This window comes from Mobula birostris, chromosome 24 (assembly GCF_030028105.1).
Source record: "Mobula birostris isolate sMobBir1 chromosome 24, sMobBir1.hap1, whole genome shotgun sequence".
Classification (NCBI taxonomy): Eukaryota; Metazoa; Chordata; class Chondrichthyes; order Myliobatiformes; family Myliobatidae; genus Mobula; species Mobula birostris.
The window spans coordinates 8,959,534-8,975,120 of record NC_092393.1 but is presented as its reverse complement, the minus strand read 5'-3'; the positions used below and the strand labels follow the sequence as shown (position 1 = coordinate 8,975,120).

General features: G+C 40.2%; 1 protein-coding gene across 1 annotated transcript in view; it reads right to left on the bottom strand.

Annotated features, from left to right (window-relative positions):
- LOC140187032 (fas-binding factor 1 homolog) overlaps window positions 1-15,587 on the bottom strand; it is a 139,403-nt gene that overhangs the window by 20,491 nt on the left and 103,325 nt on the right. The window contains exon 27 of the mRNA XM_072241897.1: window positions 9,121-9,297. Coding sequence (XP_072097998.1) covers window positions 9,121-9,297 — 177 coding nt within the window. The remainder of the gene's footprint in view (window positions 1-9,120; window positions 9,298-15,587) is intronic.

Genomic DNA, 15,587 nt, shown 5'->3' with positions numbered 1-15,587 from the left:
TTCACCGGGAGACCACAGTCTGTGTAGATTGGAAATAACACCTCCACTTTGCTGATAATCAGCACTGGCAACCTCATGAATCCGTGCTTAGCCCCCAAATCCTAAGAACTTTCTACAGGGGCACAATTGAGAGCATCCTGACTGGCTGCATCACTGCCTGGGAACTGTACCTCCCTTACTCGCGGGATTCTGCAGAGAGTGGTGCGGACAGCCCAGCACATCTATAGTTGTGAACTTCCCATGGTTCAGGACATTTACAAAGACAGGTGTGAAAAAAGGGCCCGTGGGATCATTGGGGACCCGAGTCACCCCAACCACAATCTATTCCAGCTGCTACCACCCAGGAAACGGTACCACGGCATAAAAGCCAGGACCAACAGGCTCACTAGGCCATCAGACTGATTAACTCATGCTGATTTGAGTGTATTTCTATGTTACATTAATTGTTCTATTTATTATAAATTACTATGATTATATATTTAGATGGAGATGTAACGTAAAGATTTTTACTCCTCATGTATGCGAAGGATGTAAGAAATGAAGTCATTCAATTCCTCACTGAGGGATCTGTAGTGGAAAAGGTGAGCAGTGTCAAGTTGCTGGATGTCAATATTTCTGAAGCCCAACATATTGATACAATTACAAAGAAGGCATGACAGCGGTTATGTTTCATTAGGAACTTCAGTAGACTTGATATGTCAACCAAAGACTCACTAATTTCTACAATTGTAATGTGGAGAGCACTCTAACTGGTTGCGTCACAATCAGGTATGAAAGGGCCACTACACAGGATCAGAAACGCTGCAGAAAGTTGTAAACTCACCCAGCTCCATCACCAGAAACTAGCCTCCCAGCATCCAGGACACCTTCAAAAAGTGATCCCACAAAAAGACAGCATCTATTATTATTATAGTCCTCTATCATCCAGGACATGCCCTCTTCTCATTGCTTTCATCGAGAAAGTGGCCTGATGCTTCATGTGGATATTATTTTTGTGCAAGAAACTTGTGTACAGAGACGGGATAAAGATCGCTTTTTTAAATTCTGGAAGGGACCGTTATATCATTCTTTATCAATAAATAAAGTTAGAGGGGTATCTATTTTTGTTAACTGTAAAATCCCTTTTGTACATTTTAATACTGTTACTGATTTGATTGGAAGATATGTAATTGTCACTGGTTTGTTTTGTGGTCAAAAGGTAGCTTTGGTGTGTGTTTATGCACCTAATCTAGACAGACCTGAATATCTTAAGAAGCTATTTTCCGCGCTCCCGAATCTAAATGAATATAAGTTGATTATGGGCGGTGACTTTAACTGTTGTCTTAACCCATCGATTGACAGGTCATCAACCAATCCGTTGCTTCCTAATAAAGCGGCGACATGTATTAATTCTTTTCTATTAGAATATGGCTTGGTCGATATCTGGAGATATAAGCACGCTAATGACAAAGATTTTTCTTTTTTTTTCCACACGTACATCATAAACATTCAAGAACTGATTATTTTTTTCTAGATACACGATTGTTGTATTCCGTTGCCAATTGTGCTTATGACGTCATTGTGTTGTCAGATCACGCACCTATGAAATTAACTTTGAGGCTCTCTGATAATATTTTGAAATTGTTACAGTAGAGATTGAATCCTGTATTGTTACAAGATCCAACTTTTGTTAGTTTTATCAAGGAGCAAATTTCTTTATTTTTTGAACTTAATACATCTGGGCACGTGGCCAAGTGGTTAAGGCATTGGACTAGCGTCCTGAAGGTTTGAGTTTGAGCCTCAGCCAAGGGAACGTGTCGTGTCCTTGAGCAAGGCACTTAATCACACATTGCTCTGCGATGACACTGGTGCCAAGCTGTATGGGTCCTAGTGCCCTTCCCTCGGACAACATTGGTGTCGTGGAGAGGGGAGACCTGCAGCATGTGCAACTGCTGGTCTTCCATACAACCTTGTCCAGGCCTGCAACCTGGAGAGTGAAGACTTTCCAGGCGCAGATTCATGGTCTCGCAAGACTAACGGATGCCTTTACTTTACAACTGAAGGTATGTCAAATTTGGTTATATGGGATACAATGAAATCCTTTCTTAGGGGACAGATAATTTCATATTCAGCAGGCTTAAGACGGAAAACCAAAGTGGAACCTTTAGTGATTACTAATAAAATTAAAGAGATAGATAAAGCGTATTCAGTAAGACCTAGTGAAAAGATCTGTATAAGGAAAGGGTTGAACTCCAAACACAGCATGATCTGCTTTTGACCTTCCCCAATGAGCAGCAACTTTTTAAATACAAAAGTCAATTTTATATACATGGTGATAAATAGGGTAAATTGCTGGCTGATCAGTTGAAGGCAAATATGGTCAGAAGACAGATTTTGAAAATACGTAGACCAGATAGAACCCAAACACTAGATCCTCATGAAATTATTAAGATATTTATAGATTTCTATTCTAATCTTCATAAATCTGAATTTTCTGGTAATACTATCTTTATGAATAGATTTTTTCAAAAATTAAATATACCTAAAATTTCTATTCAAGATATTAATACATTAGATGCGCCTATTAAACAAGAGGAAACAGCTAGGGCTATATCCTCTATGCAACTAGGGAAAGCTCCGGGACCAGATGGATAAACAGTGGAATTTTATAAGACTTTTACTGAAATGCTTACATCACATCTTTGTCAAACTTTCACTGATTCTATATCCTCTGGGAATCTTCCGAAAACTTTATGAGGCATCAATTTCATTGATTCCTAAAAAAGGAATTCCTATCTGAGTGTGCCTCCTATAGACCAATTTCCTTATTGAATGTTGACTTTAAAATTCTCTCTAAGATTCTGGCTAAGAGGCTTGAGAATATTTTGCCTACTGTTATTTCAAATGATCAAACTGCATTATTGAAAATAGGTATTCACATTTTAATATTCGAAGATTGTTACATATTATTTATTCTCTCTCAGTTGAAGAATCTGAATGTATTGTCTCTCTCGATGCAGAGAAAGCTTTTGATAGGGTGGAATGACCTTATTTATTTCAGGTTTTGGAGAGATTTAATTTTGGTCCGGGATTTATTTCCTGGATCAAACTGATCTATCAAGCCCCGATGGCTGCGGTTATAACTAACAATCAAAAATCTCCCTATCTTAGACTATATAGAGGAACCTGTCAGGGTTGTCCTCTTAGTCCTTTATTATTTAATTTGGTTTTAGAACCACTTGCTATCGCTCTTAGGGATTCCAACTCTGTTCAAGGTATTAAGAAAGGGGATAAAGTACATAAGGTTTTGTTGCATGCAGATGATTTATTAGTTTACATCTCAGACCCTAGGAAATCTATTCCCTCCATGTTATCCATATTTACTGAAGTTAGTACTTTCTCTGGATACAAGTTAAATTTACATAAAAGTGAATTATTTCCTATTAATAATTATTCGGATCAATACGATCAAATACCTTTTAATATTGCTAAAAATTATTTTACCTATCTTGGTATTAAAATTACTAAAGATTTTAAAGATTTATATAAAGATAATTTTCTTCCTTTAATTGAATATATACAACAAATGCTTTCCAAATGGTCGCCTATGACGATGTCGTTAATTGGTCAAATAACTGCTGTAAAAATGACAATTTTACCAAAATTTTTATATACGTTTCAAGCTGTTCCATCCTTCGTCCCAAAAACGTTTTTTGATAGAATAGATTCTATGATCTTGTCATACATCTGGAATAATAAGAGCTCTAGAGTGAGTAAACCTCTACGGCAGAAATTAAAAAAGATGGCTTTACCAAACTTTAGATTCTATTACTGGGTAATTAATATTCGTTATATTACTTTTTGGATTCACTGCATAGATAACCAGGACTGTCCTTCATGGTTGGACTTGAAGGAGAACTTGGTAAAGGGGTTTTCTTTGGCTTCTTCACTGGGAGCTCCTCTTCCCTTTTTGTTTTCTCAGATTGGTAGAGAAGATCTTCGTCACATTGTTAGACATACATTAAAAATTTGGTTTCAGTTTTGCAGATTTTTTGACTTAAATAACTTTGTTCTTTCTGGTAACATCCATTTTAACTATTTTTTTTAAACCATCAATTTTAGATAAGGCCTTTTTAACATGGAAAACTAAGGGAATAAAAACTTTTCTAGATTTGTTTTTAGAGGATTGTTTAATGTCTTTTTCACAGCTAGTGGACAAATATGATTTATCTAATGCACAATATTTTAGATATTTACAAGTCAGGAATTTTTTTACGCTATTTGTTACCAAATTACCCATTTGCTCATTTACCAAATATGATAGATGTTATTTTTTGGCTTAAACCATTTCAAAAAGGATTGCTAGCCATTATACATAAACGGCTACCTGTTCAAGGTAGTGCACAGGGCGCATATATCAAAATATAAACTAGCGCATATTTTTTCTAATATAAATCCTACCTGTGATAGATGCAATACTGAGGTACTTAACTCATATGTTTTGGCCCTGAATAAAGTTAAATAATTTTTGGAGAGATGTTTTTAGAACGTTATCAAAAGTCATAGGTCTGGACCTACAATCTAATTCATTTATGGCAATCTCTGGGATTATTCCAACGGAAGCAGGAAACGTTCCTGCTTCCACTCAATGCATGATAGCTTTCTCAACTTTACTGGCTAGGAGAGCTATTCTGTTGTACCGGAAGGATCCCAATTCACCTACTGTTTTTTTGGCTCTCCTCCATTATGTCATGTTTAAGTTTGGAGAAAATTAGGAGTTGGACGTTTGATACATCTTTTTAAATTTGAGCAAACTTGGCGACCTTTTATTCAATATTCTCATATGATCTAATTCTTTTTACTTTTTCAGTTAAAATTTTTTTCCTCCGCTAAGTTTTAGATTTGACCGGAAGGATTTTTCCTTTTTTTTAAACTATACCCTCAAAATGGAATGCCCAGTCCCCCTTTTTTTGTTTTAGGTTAGTTTAGTGGGTTTTTTTTCTCAATAACAGAAGTTTTGAGTCTTTTTTTCTATGAACTGTTAAGAGGAGAAGTGATTCTTTTTTTCTTTGTAGACCATAAGCCCATAAGACAAAGGAGCAGAAGTCGGCCATTCGGCCCATCGAGTCTGCTCTGCCATCATGAGCTGATCCATTCTCCCATTTAGTCCCACTCCCACGCCTTCTCACCATAACCTTTGATGCTCTGGCTACTCAGATACCTATCAATCTCTACCTTAAATACACCCAATGACTTGGCCTCCACTGCTGCCCGTGGCAACAAATTCCATAGATTTGCCAGCCTCTGATTAAAAAAATTTCTTCGCATTTCTGTTCTGAATGGGCGCCCTTCAATCCTTAAGTCATGCCCTCTCGTAATAGACTCCCCCATCATGGGAAACAACTTTGCCACATCCACTCTGTCCATGCCTTTCAACACTCGAAATGTTTCTATGAGGTCTCCCCTCATTCTTCTAAACTCCAAGGAATACAGTCCAAGAGCAGACAAACGTTCCTCATATGTTAACCCTCTCATTCCCAGAATCATTCTAGTGAATCTTCTCTGTACCCTCTCCAACGTCAGCACACCCTTTCTTAAATAAGGAGACCAAAACTGCCCACAGTACTCCAAGTGAGGTTTCACCAGTGCCTTATAGAGCCTCAACATCACACCCCTGCTCCTATACTCTATTCCTCTAGAAATGAATGCCAACATTGCATTCGCCTTCTTCACCACCGACTCAACCTGGAGGTTAACCTTAAGGGTATCCTGTATGAGGACTCTCAAGTCCCGTTGCATCTCAGAACTTTGAATTCTTTCCCCATTTAAATAATAGTCTGCCCATTTATTTCTTCTGCCAAACTGCATAACCATACACTTTCCAACATTGCATTTCATTTGCCACTTCTTTGCCCATTCTTCCAATCTATCCAAGTCTCTCTGCAGACTCTCCGTTTCCTCAGCACTACGGGCCCATCCACCTATCTTCGTATCATCAGCAAACTTAGCCACAAAGCCATCTATTCCATAATCCAAATCATTGATGTACAATGTAAAAAGAAGCGGCCCAACATGGACCCTTGCGGAACACCACTGGTAACCAGCAGCCAACCAGAATGGGATCCCTCTATTCCCACTTCCGTTTTCTGCCAATCAGCCAATGCTCTATCCACGTATGTAACTTTCCCATAATTCCATGGGCTCTTATCTTGTTAAGTAGCCTCATGTGTGGCTCCTTGTCAAAGGCCTTCTGAAATCGAAATATACAACATCCACTGCATCTCTCTTGTCTAGTCTACTGGTAATTTCCTCAAAAAATTGTAATAGGTTTGTCAGGCAGGATTTTCCTTTAAGGAATCCATGCTGAGTTCTGCCTATCTTGTCATATGCCTCCAGGTACTCTGTAACCTCATCCTTGACAATCGACTCCAACAACTTCCCAACCAACGATGTCAAGCTAACAGGTCTACAATTTCCTTTTTGCTTCCTTGCCCACTTCTTAAATAGCGGAGTGACATTTGCAATCTTCCAGTCCTCCGGAACCATGCCAGAATCTATCGACTTTTGAAAGATCATCGCTAATGCCTCTGCAATCTCCACAGCTACTTCCTTCAGAACACGGGGTGCATTCCATCTGGTCCAGGGGATTTATCTACCTTTAGACTATTCAGCTTCCTGAGTACTTTCTCTGTCGTAATTGTGACTGCGCACGTTTCTCTTCCCTGCCACCCTGAGTGTCCGGTATACTGCTGATGTCTTCCTCAGTGAGGACTGATGCAAAATACTCATTCAGTTCCTCCGCCATCTCCTTATCTCCCATTACAATTTCTCCAGCATCATTTTCTATCAGTCCAATATCTATTCTCACCTGTCTTTTACTCTTTATATACTTGAAAAAGCTTTTAGTATCCTTTGTTATTATTTGCTAGCTTCCTTTCATAGTTACTCTTCTCCCTCTTAATGACCTTCTTAGTTTCCTTTTGTAAGCTTTTAAAAATTTCCCAATCCTCTGTCTTCCCACTAATTTTTGCTTCCTTGTATGCCCTCTCTTTTGCTTTAACTTCAGCTTTGACTTCTCTTTTCAACAACGGTTGCATCCTTTTTCCATTCGAAAATTTCTTCTTTTTTGGAGTATACCTGTCTTGCACCTTCCTCACTTCTCACATAAACTCCAGCCACTGCTGCTCTGCCGTCTTTCCCGCCAGTGTCCCTTTCCAGTCAATTTTGGCCAGTTCCTCTCTCATGCCACTGTAATTTCCTTTACTCCACTGAAATACCGACACATCAGACTTCGGCTTCTCTCTTTCAAATTTCACAGTGAACTCAATCATGTTATGATCACTGCCTCCTAAGGGTTCCTTCACCTCAATCTCTCTAATCACCTCTGGATCATTGCACAATACCCAATCCAGTACAGCCGATCCCCTAGGGGGCTCAACAACAAGCTGTTCTAAAAAGCCATCTCGCAGACATTGTACAAATTCTCTCTATTGAGATCCAGTGCCGATCTTAATCTTGTATAAGCTTAATACTATATATGATTTTGACAGTGTATATTCCTTTCTTTGTACTATTATTGAAATATGTATTTGAGATAACCTCTCCTCTGGTTTGTATTTATCCTTATTCTTTTAAGTCAATAAAAAAAGATTGAAAGTGAAGTAAGTGGCCTGAAGATACATACTCAACATTTCAGGAACAGTTTCTTCCCCTCTGCCATCACATTTCTGATTGGCACAAACCTCACTTTTTTTTTCCTTTTTTACCTATTTAATTCATTGATTTTAATATATTCTTCTTAATCTATTTATTATTTTTAATATTATACATTGAAATGCTGACGCAAAACAACATACTTCTGGACATATGCCAGTGCTATTGCACCTGATTCTGAGTGTGTCACACTGAAAATAAAATAATTTGGTTTAAGTGTTCTTCCCTTGGTGATGGTTCTTACCTTCAGAAATATTCACATGAAGCTTTTACTAGATTAAATATAGACTGGTGCTTGCAGGCCTTTGTAAAGAGTGAGGCTCCTGTGAACTGGTAAGTGTAGTTTACACATCTCTCTATCTGTAGACCTGGTACCTGCCACTGATTATTTGGCTTGGGGTCACCCAAGATTACAAGGCACCACCCTGCCTGCTCCACAGTCAGAATTGTCTGTTCAGACACTCATGTACTCCTCACCTACCCATCTGCCATGATTTTCTTCCCACCACCCCACCCCCTCCCAGTGAATTCTCCCTTGGTTTCATGGCAGAAATTTCTTTGAAAGGTTGACTTGTGCCCATCTACAGCTTCCATCTGTAAAACACACCAGATGCCACGTAACACTCTAGAAAGGAATCATAACATACCAGCCTGTGTTTTACATATAGAAGATGGAAAATGTGACATTTTAAACAAAATATTAAATTTTCTAGGCATGACATAATCATCATTTTATTGTGAGTTGTTTACAAACATCATGAACTTTTGTTTCAATGTCTGCATTAAAACAATTACTTCTTAAAGCAAGGGTGTTCCAATTTCAAGTTTTTTTTGAGATTTCCAATATGGCACTAGCATAATAGGCAGCATCCATTTAATTATTTTTATTTAGAGATACAACACAGAATAGGCCCTTCCAGTCCTTTAAGCCACGCTGCTAAGCATCCCACCGATTCAACCCTAGCATAATCACAGGATAATATACAATGACCAATCAACCTAATAACCAGTACGTCTTTAGACTGAGAGAGGAAACCGGAGCACCCAGAGGAAACCTACAGATCCCAAGGAGAGGACATACAAACTCCTGAGGATGCCAGGATTGAACTTTGAACTAATGCCCCAAGCTGACCACTACAAAATGCCTAATGTCTAATTTCAATGCACAGGTATCAGATCAAAAGATAGGGTGTTAACTGCCTTTCTTTTCTATCCTATTATGTCTCATTTGGTCAAAGACTGAGGATTACTTCAGTGGCAGACCGACAGATTCAAAATTTGTCCCTTTAAAATGGTATTAAAGTTATCCCTGCTCCTTCTGTTTCTCAAGAAATAAATTGAATTTAATTCCTAAAGTATATAGTAAACTTTGTTCTTAGTACTAATTAGATTTCTGAAATGAATTTAATAAAGCTAGGATTTGCACACCTTACTCATGTTGTCCACCTCTTCGGCTCTCTGCTTGATACGTATTGCCATAGCGTTAACCTTCTCCTTTTCCAGCTGTAGTTCATGACGCTCTTGATTCAGCAGCTCTCGTTCCTCAGCTAGCTTTTCCTCCTTTGATTTCACTTCCATAACTTTTACCTTCAATTCAGCATGTTCCTACAGGGACAAGGTCAGTTACAAATATTAAGGATGAGATTTCGGGTACTTAGAGATAGATGATAAGATAGGTTGAAGTGCTGATATTATTAAGGGAAAATCTTGCTCAACAAATCTGTTGGAATTCTTTGGGGAAATAAAGGGGAGGATAGACAAAGGAGAGTCAGTGGATGTTGTTTACTTGGATTTTCAGAAGACTCTTGACAAAACCCAGTCAGCTAGTGCACTACAAAGGCAGTTTTATCTAGCGAAGAGGCTGTTGTCAGGGCTGAGAAGGAGAGGATTCGCAGGCTTTTTCAGATTTTTAAACAGCCAACCAATTGGCAGTGGAGGAGCTGAAGACAGCCGGTCAGCTAACGCCCTATAAAAGAAGTTTCATCTAGCAAAGCGGCTATCATCGTAGCGGCCATCATCGGAGTGGATTGAGTCAGAGTGGGACGGCTTTGGCTCAACAGGCTTCGGCGTACACAGGCAGAGGCCAGGGTAGGTTCCGGTAAGTTGTTGTTTTGTTCTGTTTGTTCAGAGTAGAGGGAATACCAGGCAGGATGTTGGAATGCACCTCTTGCAGGATGTGGAAAGTCAGGGAGACACCCGGTGTCCCTGACAATGACACTTGCAAGAAGTGCATCCAGCTGCAGCTCCTAACAAGCTGGGTTAGGGAACTGGAGCAGCAGCTGGATGATCTCCAAAATCATTCGGGAGAATGAGGAGATTATAGATAGTAGCTACAGGGAGGTAGTTACACCAAAGGAGCAGCACACAGGTAATTGGGTTACTGTCAGGCGAGGGAAGGGGAAAGGGCAGGCAGAACAGGGTTCACCTGTGGCCATTCCCCTCAACAACAAGTATACCGATTTGGATACTGTTGGGGGGGATGACTTATCTGGGACAAGCTGGGCAGCCGGATCTCTGGCACTGAGTCTGGTTCTACAGTGCAGAAGGGAGGGTGGAAGAAGAGGACAGTGGTAGTGCAAGGGGACTCGATAGTTAGAGGTACAGACAGGAGGTTCTGTGGTCATGACAGAGACTCCTGGATGGTTTGTTGCCTCCCGGGTGTCAGGGTCAGGGATGTCTCTGATCGCGTGCACAGTATTCTGAAGTGGGAGGGTGATCAGCCAGAAGTCATGGTACACATTGGTACCAATGACGTAGGAAGAAATAGTGAGGAGGTCCTGAAGAGTGAGTATAGAGAGCTTGGTAGGAAGTTAAAAAGCAGGATCTCGAGGGTGGTAATCTCAGGATTGCTACCTGTGCCAGTGAGGGTAAAAATAGGATGCTCTGGCAGATGAACACATGGCTGAGGAATTGGTGTAGGGGGCAGGGTTTCAGATTTCGGGATCATTGGGACCTCTTCTGGGGCAGGTGGGACCTGTACAAGAGAGAGGGGTTACACCTGAACTACAAGGGGACCAATATCCTTGCAGGGAGGTTTGTTAGTGCTATTGGGGAGGGTTTAAACTAGATTTGCAAGGGGATGGGAACCAGAGTGCCAGAGCAAATAGTGGAGCGGGGGTGAAAATAAGTGATGTTAAAAGTTCATGCAAAGTCACAAACAGAAGGGTGGTGAGTGGTGGTAATAATCTTCTGAGGTGTGTCTATTTCAATGCAAGGTGTATTGTGGGGAAGGCTGAAGAGCTGAGGGCATGGATTGGCACATGGGATTATGACATTATAACCATTAGTGAAACTTGGCTACAGGAGGGGCAGGACTGGCAGCTTAATGTTCCAGGGTTCCGATGTTTCAGACGTGGTAGAGGCAGAGGGATGAAGGGTGGGGGGGGGGGTGGCATTGCTAGTCAGGAAAAATGTTACAGCAGTGCTCAGGCAGGACAGATTAGAGGGCTTGTCTACCAAGGCCATATGGGTGGAGCTGAGAAACAGGAAAGGTATGACCACATTAATGGGTTTTGTATTATAGACCACCCAATAGTGAGCGAGAATTGGAGGAGCAAATCTGCAGAGAGATAGCAAACAACTGCAGGAAACATAAAGTTGTGATAGTAGGGGATTTTAATTTTCCACATATTGATTGGGACTCCCATACTGTTAAAGGTCTAGATGGGTTAGAGTTTGTAAAATATGTTCAGGAAAGTTTTCCAAATCAATATATAGAGGTACTGACTAGATAGGATGCAGTATTAGATCTCCTATTAGGAAACGAGTTAGGACAGGTGACAGAAGTGTGTGTAGGGGAACACTTTGGTTTCAGTGATCATAGCACCATTACAGTAGTTTCAACTTGATCACGGATAAAGATAGATCTGGTCCTCGGGTTGAGGTTCTAAACTGGAAAAAGGCCAAATTTGAAGAAATGAGAAAGAATCTAAAAAGCGTGGATTGGGACAGGTCGTTCTCTGGCAAGGATGTGATTGATAAGTAGGAGGCCTTCAAAGGAGAAATTTTGAGAGTGCAGAGTTTGTATGTTCCTGTCAGGATTAAAGGCAAAGTGAGTAAGAATAAGGAACCTTGGTTCTCAAAGGATATTGGAACTCTGAAAAAGAAGAAGAGAGAGATGTATAACATGTATAGGAAACAGGGAGCAAATAAGGTGCTTGAGGAATATAAAAAGTGCAAAAAAATACTTAAGAAAGAAATCAGGAGGGCTAAAAGAAGACATGAGGTTGCTTTGGCAGTCAAGGTGAAGGATAATCCAAAGAGCTTCTACAGGTATATTAAGAGCAAAAGGATAGTAAGGAATAAAATTGGTCCTCTTGAAGATCAGAGTGGTTGGCTATGTATGGAACCAAAAGAAGTAGGGGAGCTCTTAGACAGGTTTTTTGCATCTATATTTACTAAGGAAACTGGCATGGAGTCAATAGAAATAAGGCAAACAAGTAGTGAGGTCATGGAACCTATACAAATTGAAGAGGAGGTGGTGCTTGCTATCTTGAGGCAAATCAGAGTAGATAAATCCCCAGGACCTGACAGGGTATTCCCTCGGACCTTGAAGGAGACTAGTGTTGAAATTGCAGGGGCCCTGGCAGATATATTTAAAATGTCGGTATCCACGGCTGAAGTGCCAGAGAATTGGAGGATAGCTCATGTTGTTCCCTTGTTCAAAAAAGCTCAAGAATTATCCGGGAAATTATAGGCCTGTAAGTTTGACATCGGTAGTAGGTAAATTATTGGAAGGAGTACTAAGAGATAGGATCTGCAAGTATTTGGATAGACAGGGACTTATTAGCGAGAGTCAACATGGCTTTGTGCGTGGTACATCATGTTTAACAAATCTATTAGAGTTTTTTGAGGAGGTTACCAGGAAAGTGGATGTAGGGAAGGCAGTGGATGTTGTCGATACGGACTTCAATAAGGCCTTTGACAAGGTCCTGCATGGGAGGTTAGTTCAGAAGATTCAATCACTAGGTATACATGGAGAGGTAGTAAATTGGATTGGACATTGGCTCAGTGGGAGAAGCCAGAGAGTGGTAGCGAAGGATTGCTTCTCTGAGTGGAGGCCTGTGACTAGTGGTGTGCCACAGGGATCAGTGCTGGATCCATTGTTATTTGTCATCTATATCAATGATCTGGATGATAATGTGGTAAATTGGATCAGCAAATTTGCTGATTATACAAAGATTGGAGATGTAGTGGACAGTGAGGAAGGTTTTCAAAGCTTTCAGAGGGATTTGGACCAGCTGGAAAAATGGGCTGAGTAATAGCAGATGGAGTTTAATACAGACGAGTGTGAGGTATTGCACTTTGGAAGGACAAACCAAGGAAGAACATACAAGGTAAATGGTAGGGGACTGAGGAGTGCAGTAGAACAGAGGGATCTAGGAATAAAGATAGAAAATTCCCTAAAAGTGGCGTCACAGGTAGATAGGGTCATAAAGAGAGATTTTGGTACATTGGCCTTTATAAATCAAAGTATTGAGTACAGGAGTTGGAATGTTATGGTGAGGTTGTATAGACATTGGTGAGGGCGAATTTGAAGTATTGTGTGCAGTTTTGGTCACCTAATTACAGGAAGGATATTAATAAGGTTGAAAGAGTGCAGGGAAGGTTTACAAGGATGTTGCCGGGACTTGAGAAACTGAGTTACAGAGAAAGGTTGAATAGGTTAGGATTTTATTCCCTGGAGCAGAGAAGAATGAGGGGAGATTTGATAGAGGTATATAAAATTATGATGGGTATAGATAGAGTGAATGCAAGCAGGCTTTTTCCACTGAGGCAAGGGGAGGAAAAAACCAGAGGACATGGGTTAAGGGTGAAGGGGAAAAAGTTTAAAGGGAACATGGGGGGGGGGGCTTCTTCACACATAGAGTGGTGGGAGTGTGGAATGAGCTGCCAGATGAAGTGGTAAATGCGGGCTCACTTTTAACATTTAAGAAAAACTTGGACAGGTACATGGATGAGAGGTGTATGGAAGGATATGGTCCAGGTGCAGGTCAGTGGGACTAGGCAGAAAAATGGTTCGGCACAGCCAAGGGCCAAAAGGCCTGTTTCTGTGCTGTAATGTTTCTATGGTTTTCTAAATGCCACACGTGAGGCTGTTAAACCAGTTAAGAGCCTGTGGTACTATAAGAAAGATTGGCTGATTGGCAGAAGGCAAAGAGTGGGAAAAGATGGGACCTTTTCAAGTTGGGTGCTGGTGGTTGCCACAGGGGTCAGTGTTGGATGCACTACTTTTCACATTATATCGTAATGATTTGCATGATGGAATTGATGGCTCTGTGATCAATACAAAAATAGGGGGGGAGTAAGTAGTGTCGAGGAAGTGGGGAGTATACAGAAGGACTTGGACAGATTAGGAGAATGGGCAAGGAAGTGACAGATGGAATGCAACGTAGGGAAGTGTATGGTCATGCACTTTGATAGAAGGAATAAAGGAGTATAGGAAGCAAGTTCAGAAATCAGAGGTGCAAAGGTACAGGATTCCTTAAAGGTTAACTTGAAGGTTAAGTTGGTAGTAAGGAAGGGAAATGCAATGTTAACATTCATTTCAAAAGGACTAGAATATAAAATAAGGATATAATGCTGAGGCATTGGTCAGACCATATTTGGAGTATTGTAAGCAGTTTGGGCCTTACATCTAAGAAAGGACATGCTAGCATTGGAGATTCTGGAGGAGGTTTATGAGAATGATCCCAGGATGAAAGGGCAACATATGAATTGCATTTGAAGTCTCTGGGCCTGTATTCAATGGAGTTTAGAAGAATGAGTTAGGATCTCATGGAAACCGACTGAATATTGAAAGGACTAGATAGAGTGAACATGCAGAAGATGTTTCCAATAGTGGGAGTGTCTAGAACTAAAGGGCACAGCCTCAGAACAGAAGTACATCCCTTTAGAGGCGATGAGGAGAAATGTCTTTAGTCTGGGGGTGGTGAACCTGCGGAACTCATTGCCACAGACATCTGTGGAGGCCTCATATTTAAAGCAGAGTCTAATAGGTTCCTGATTAGTAAGGGCATCAAAGATTGTGGGGAAAAAGGCAGGAGAATGGAATTGAGAGGAGTAATAAAGTTCAATAGAATCAATGAAAATCTGCACACAAAGACTGACAGATTGTGCGAATACAAAAGAAACAAGCAATATAAATAAATTAGATAGATAGGTAAATCAATCTGAGAACATGAGTTGTAGAGTCCTTGAAAGTGAGTCCATAGGTTATGTTCAGTGTTGTAGTGAGTGAAGCTGTCCATGCTGCTTTGGAAGACTGATGGTTGAAGAGTAATCAGCCATGATCAAATGGTAGAACAGAGTTGATGGGCCAAATGGCTTAATTCTTATGTCTTATGGTCTAAACAACAAATACTGACTTTTGAAACAACCTTGAAACATTCTTAAAGTAACTAGTACTTAACTGTGAAGCTGCTACCTAAAAGACAAAATCCTAATAAAACAGTAAGATTTTTGTATATAAAAATATACAAATAGTCAAACCAATCAAAATATTCAATGAGAAATATCTATTTGAATGTCTTTACTTGCTATGCCTCTTTGCATTCGTTAACTTTAGGAGATGGAGCAGCTTCAATGAAATGTTAAAATGAGAAATTTGGCCAATTGTGATAGAGAAATATTTACCAGACCAGACAACATCTTGTGAGGAAAGAAATAAAGATAATGTTTCAGGTCAACAAACCAATCATCAAAGCCGTGATTGGTTAACGTGATCTTAAGATGCAGAGAATGCTGGAAAGGTGGGAGGACGGGGGTGGTGGTGAGGAATTAACAATAATGAAGGTCTGTTATAGAACCAAAGGAGAGAGTAACTGTCAAAGGGGACAATGATAACAGCAAAGTGAGCGGTGATAGAACAAATAAAGAAACAACACAGGAGATAT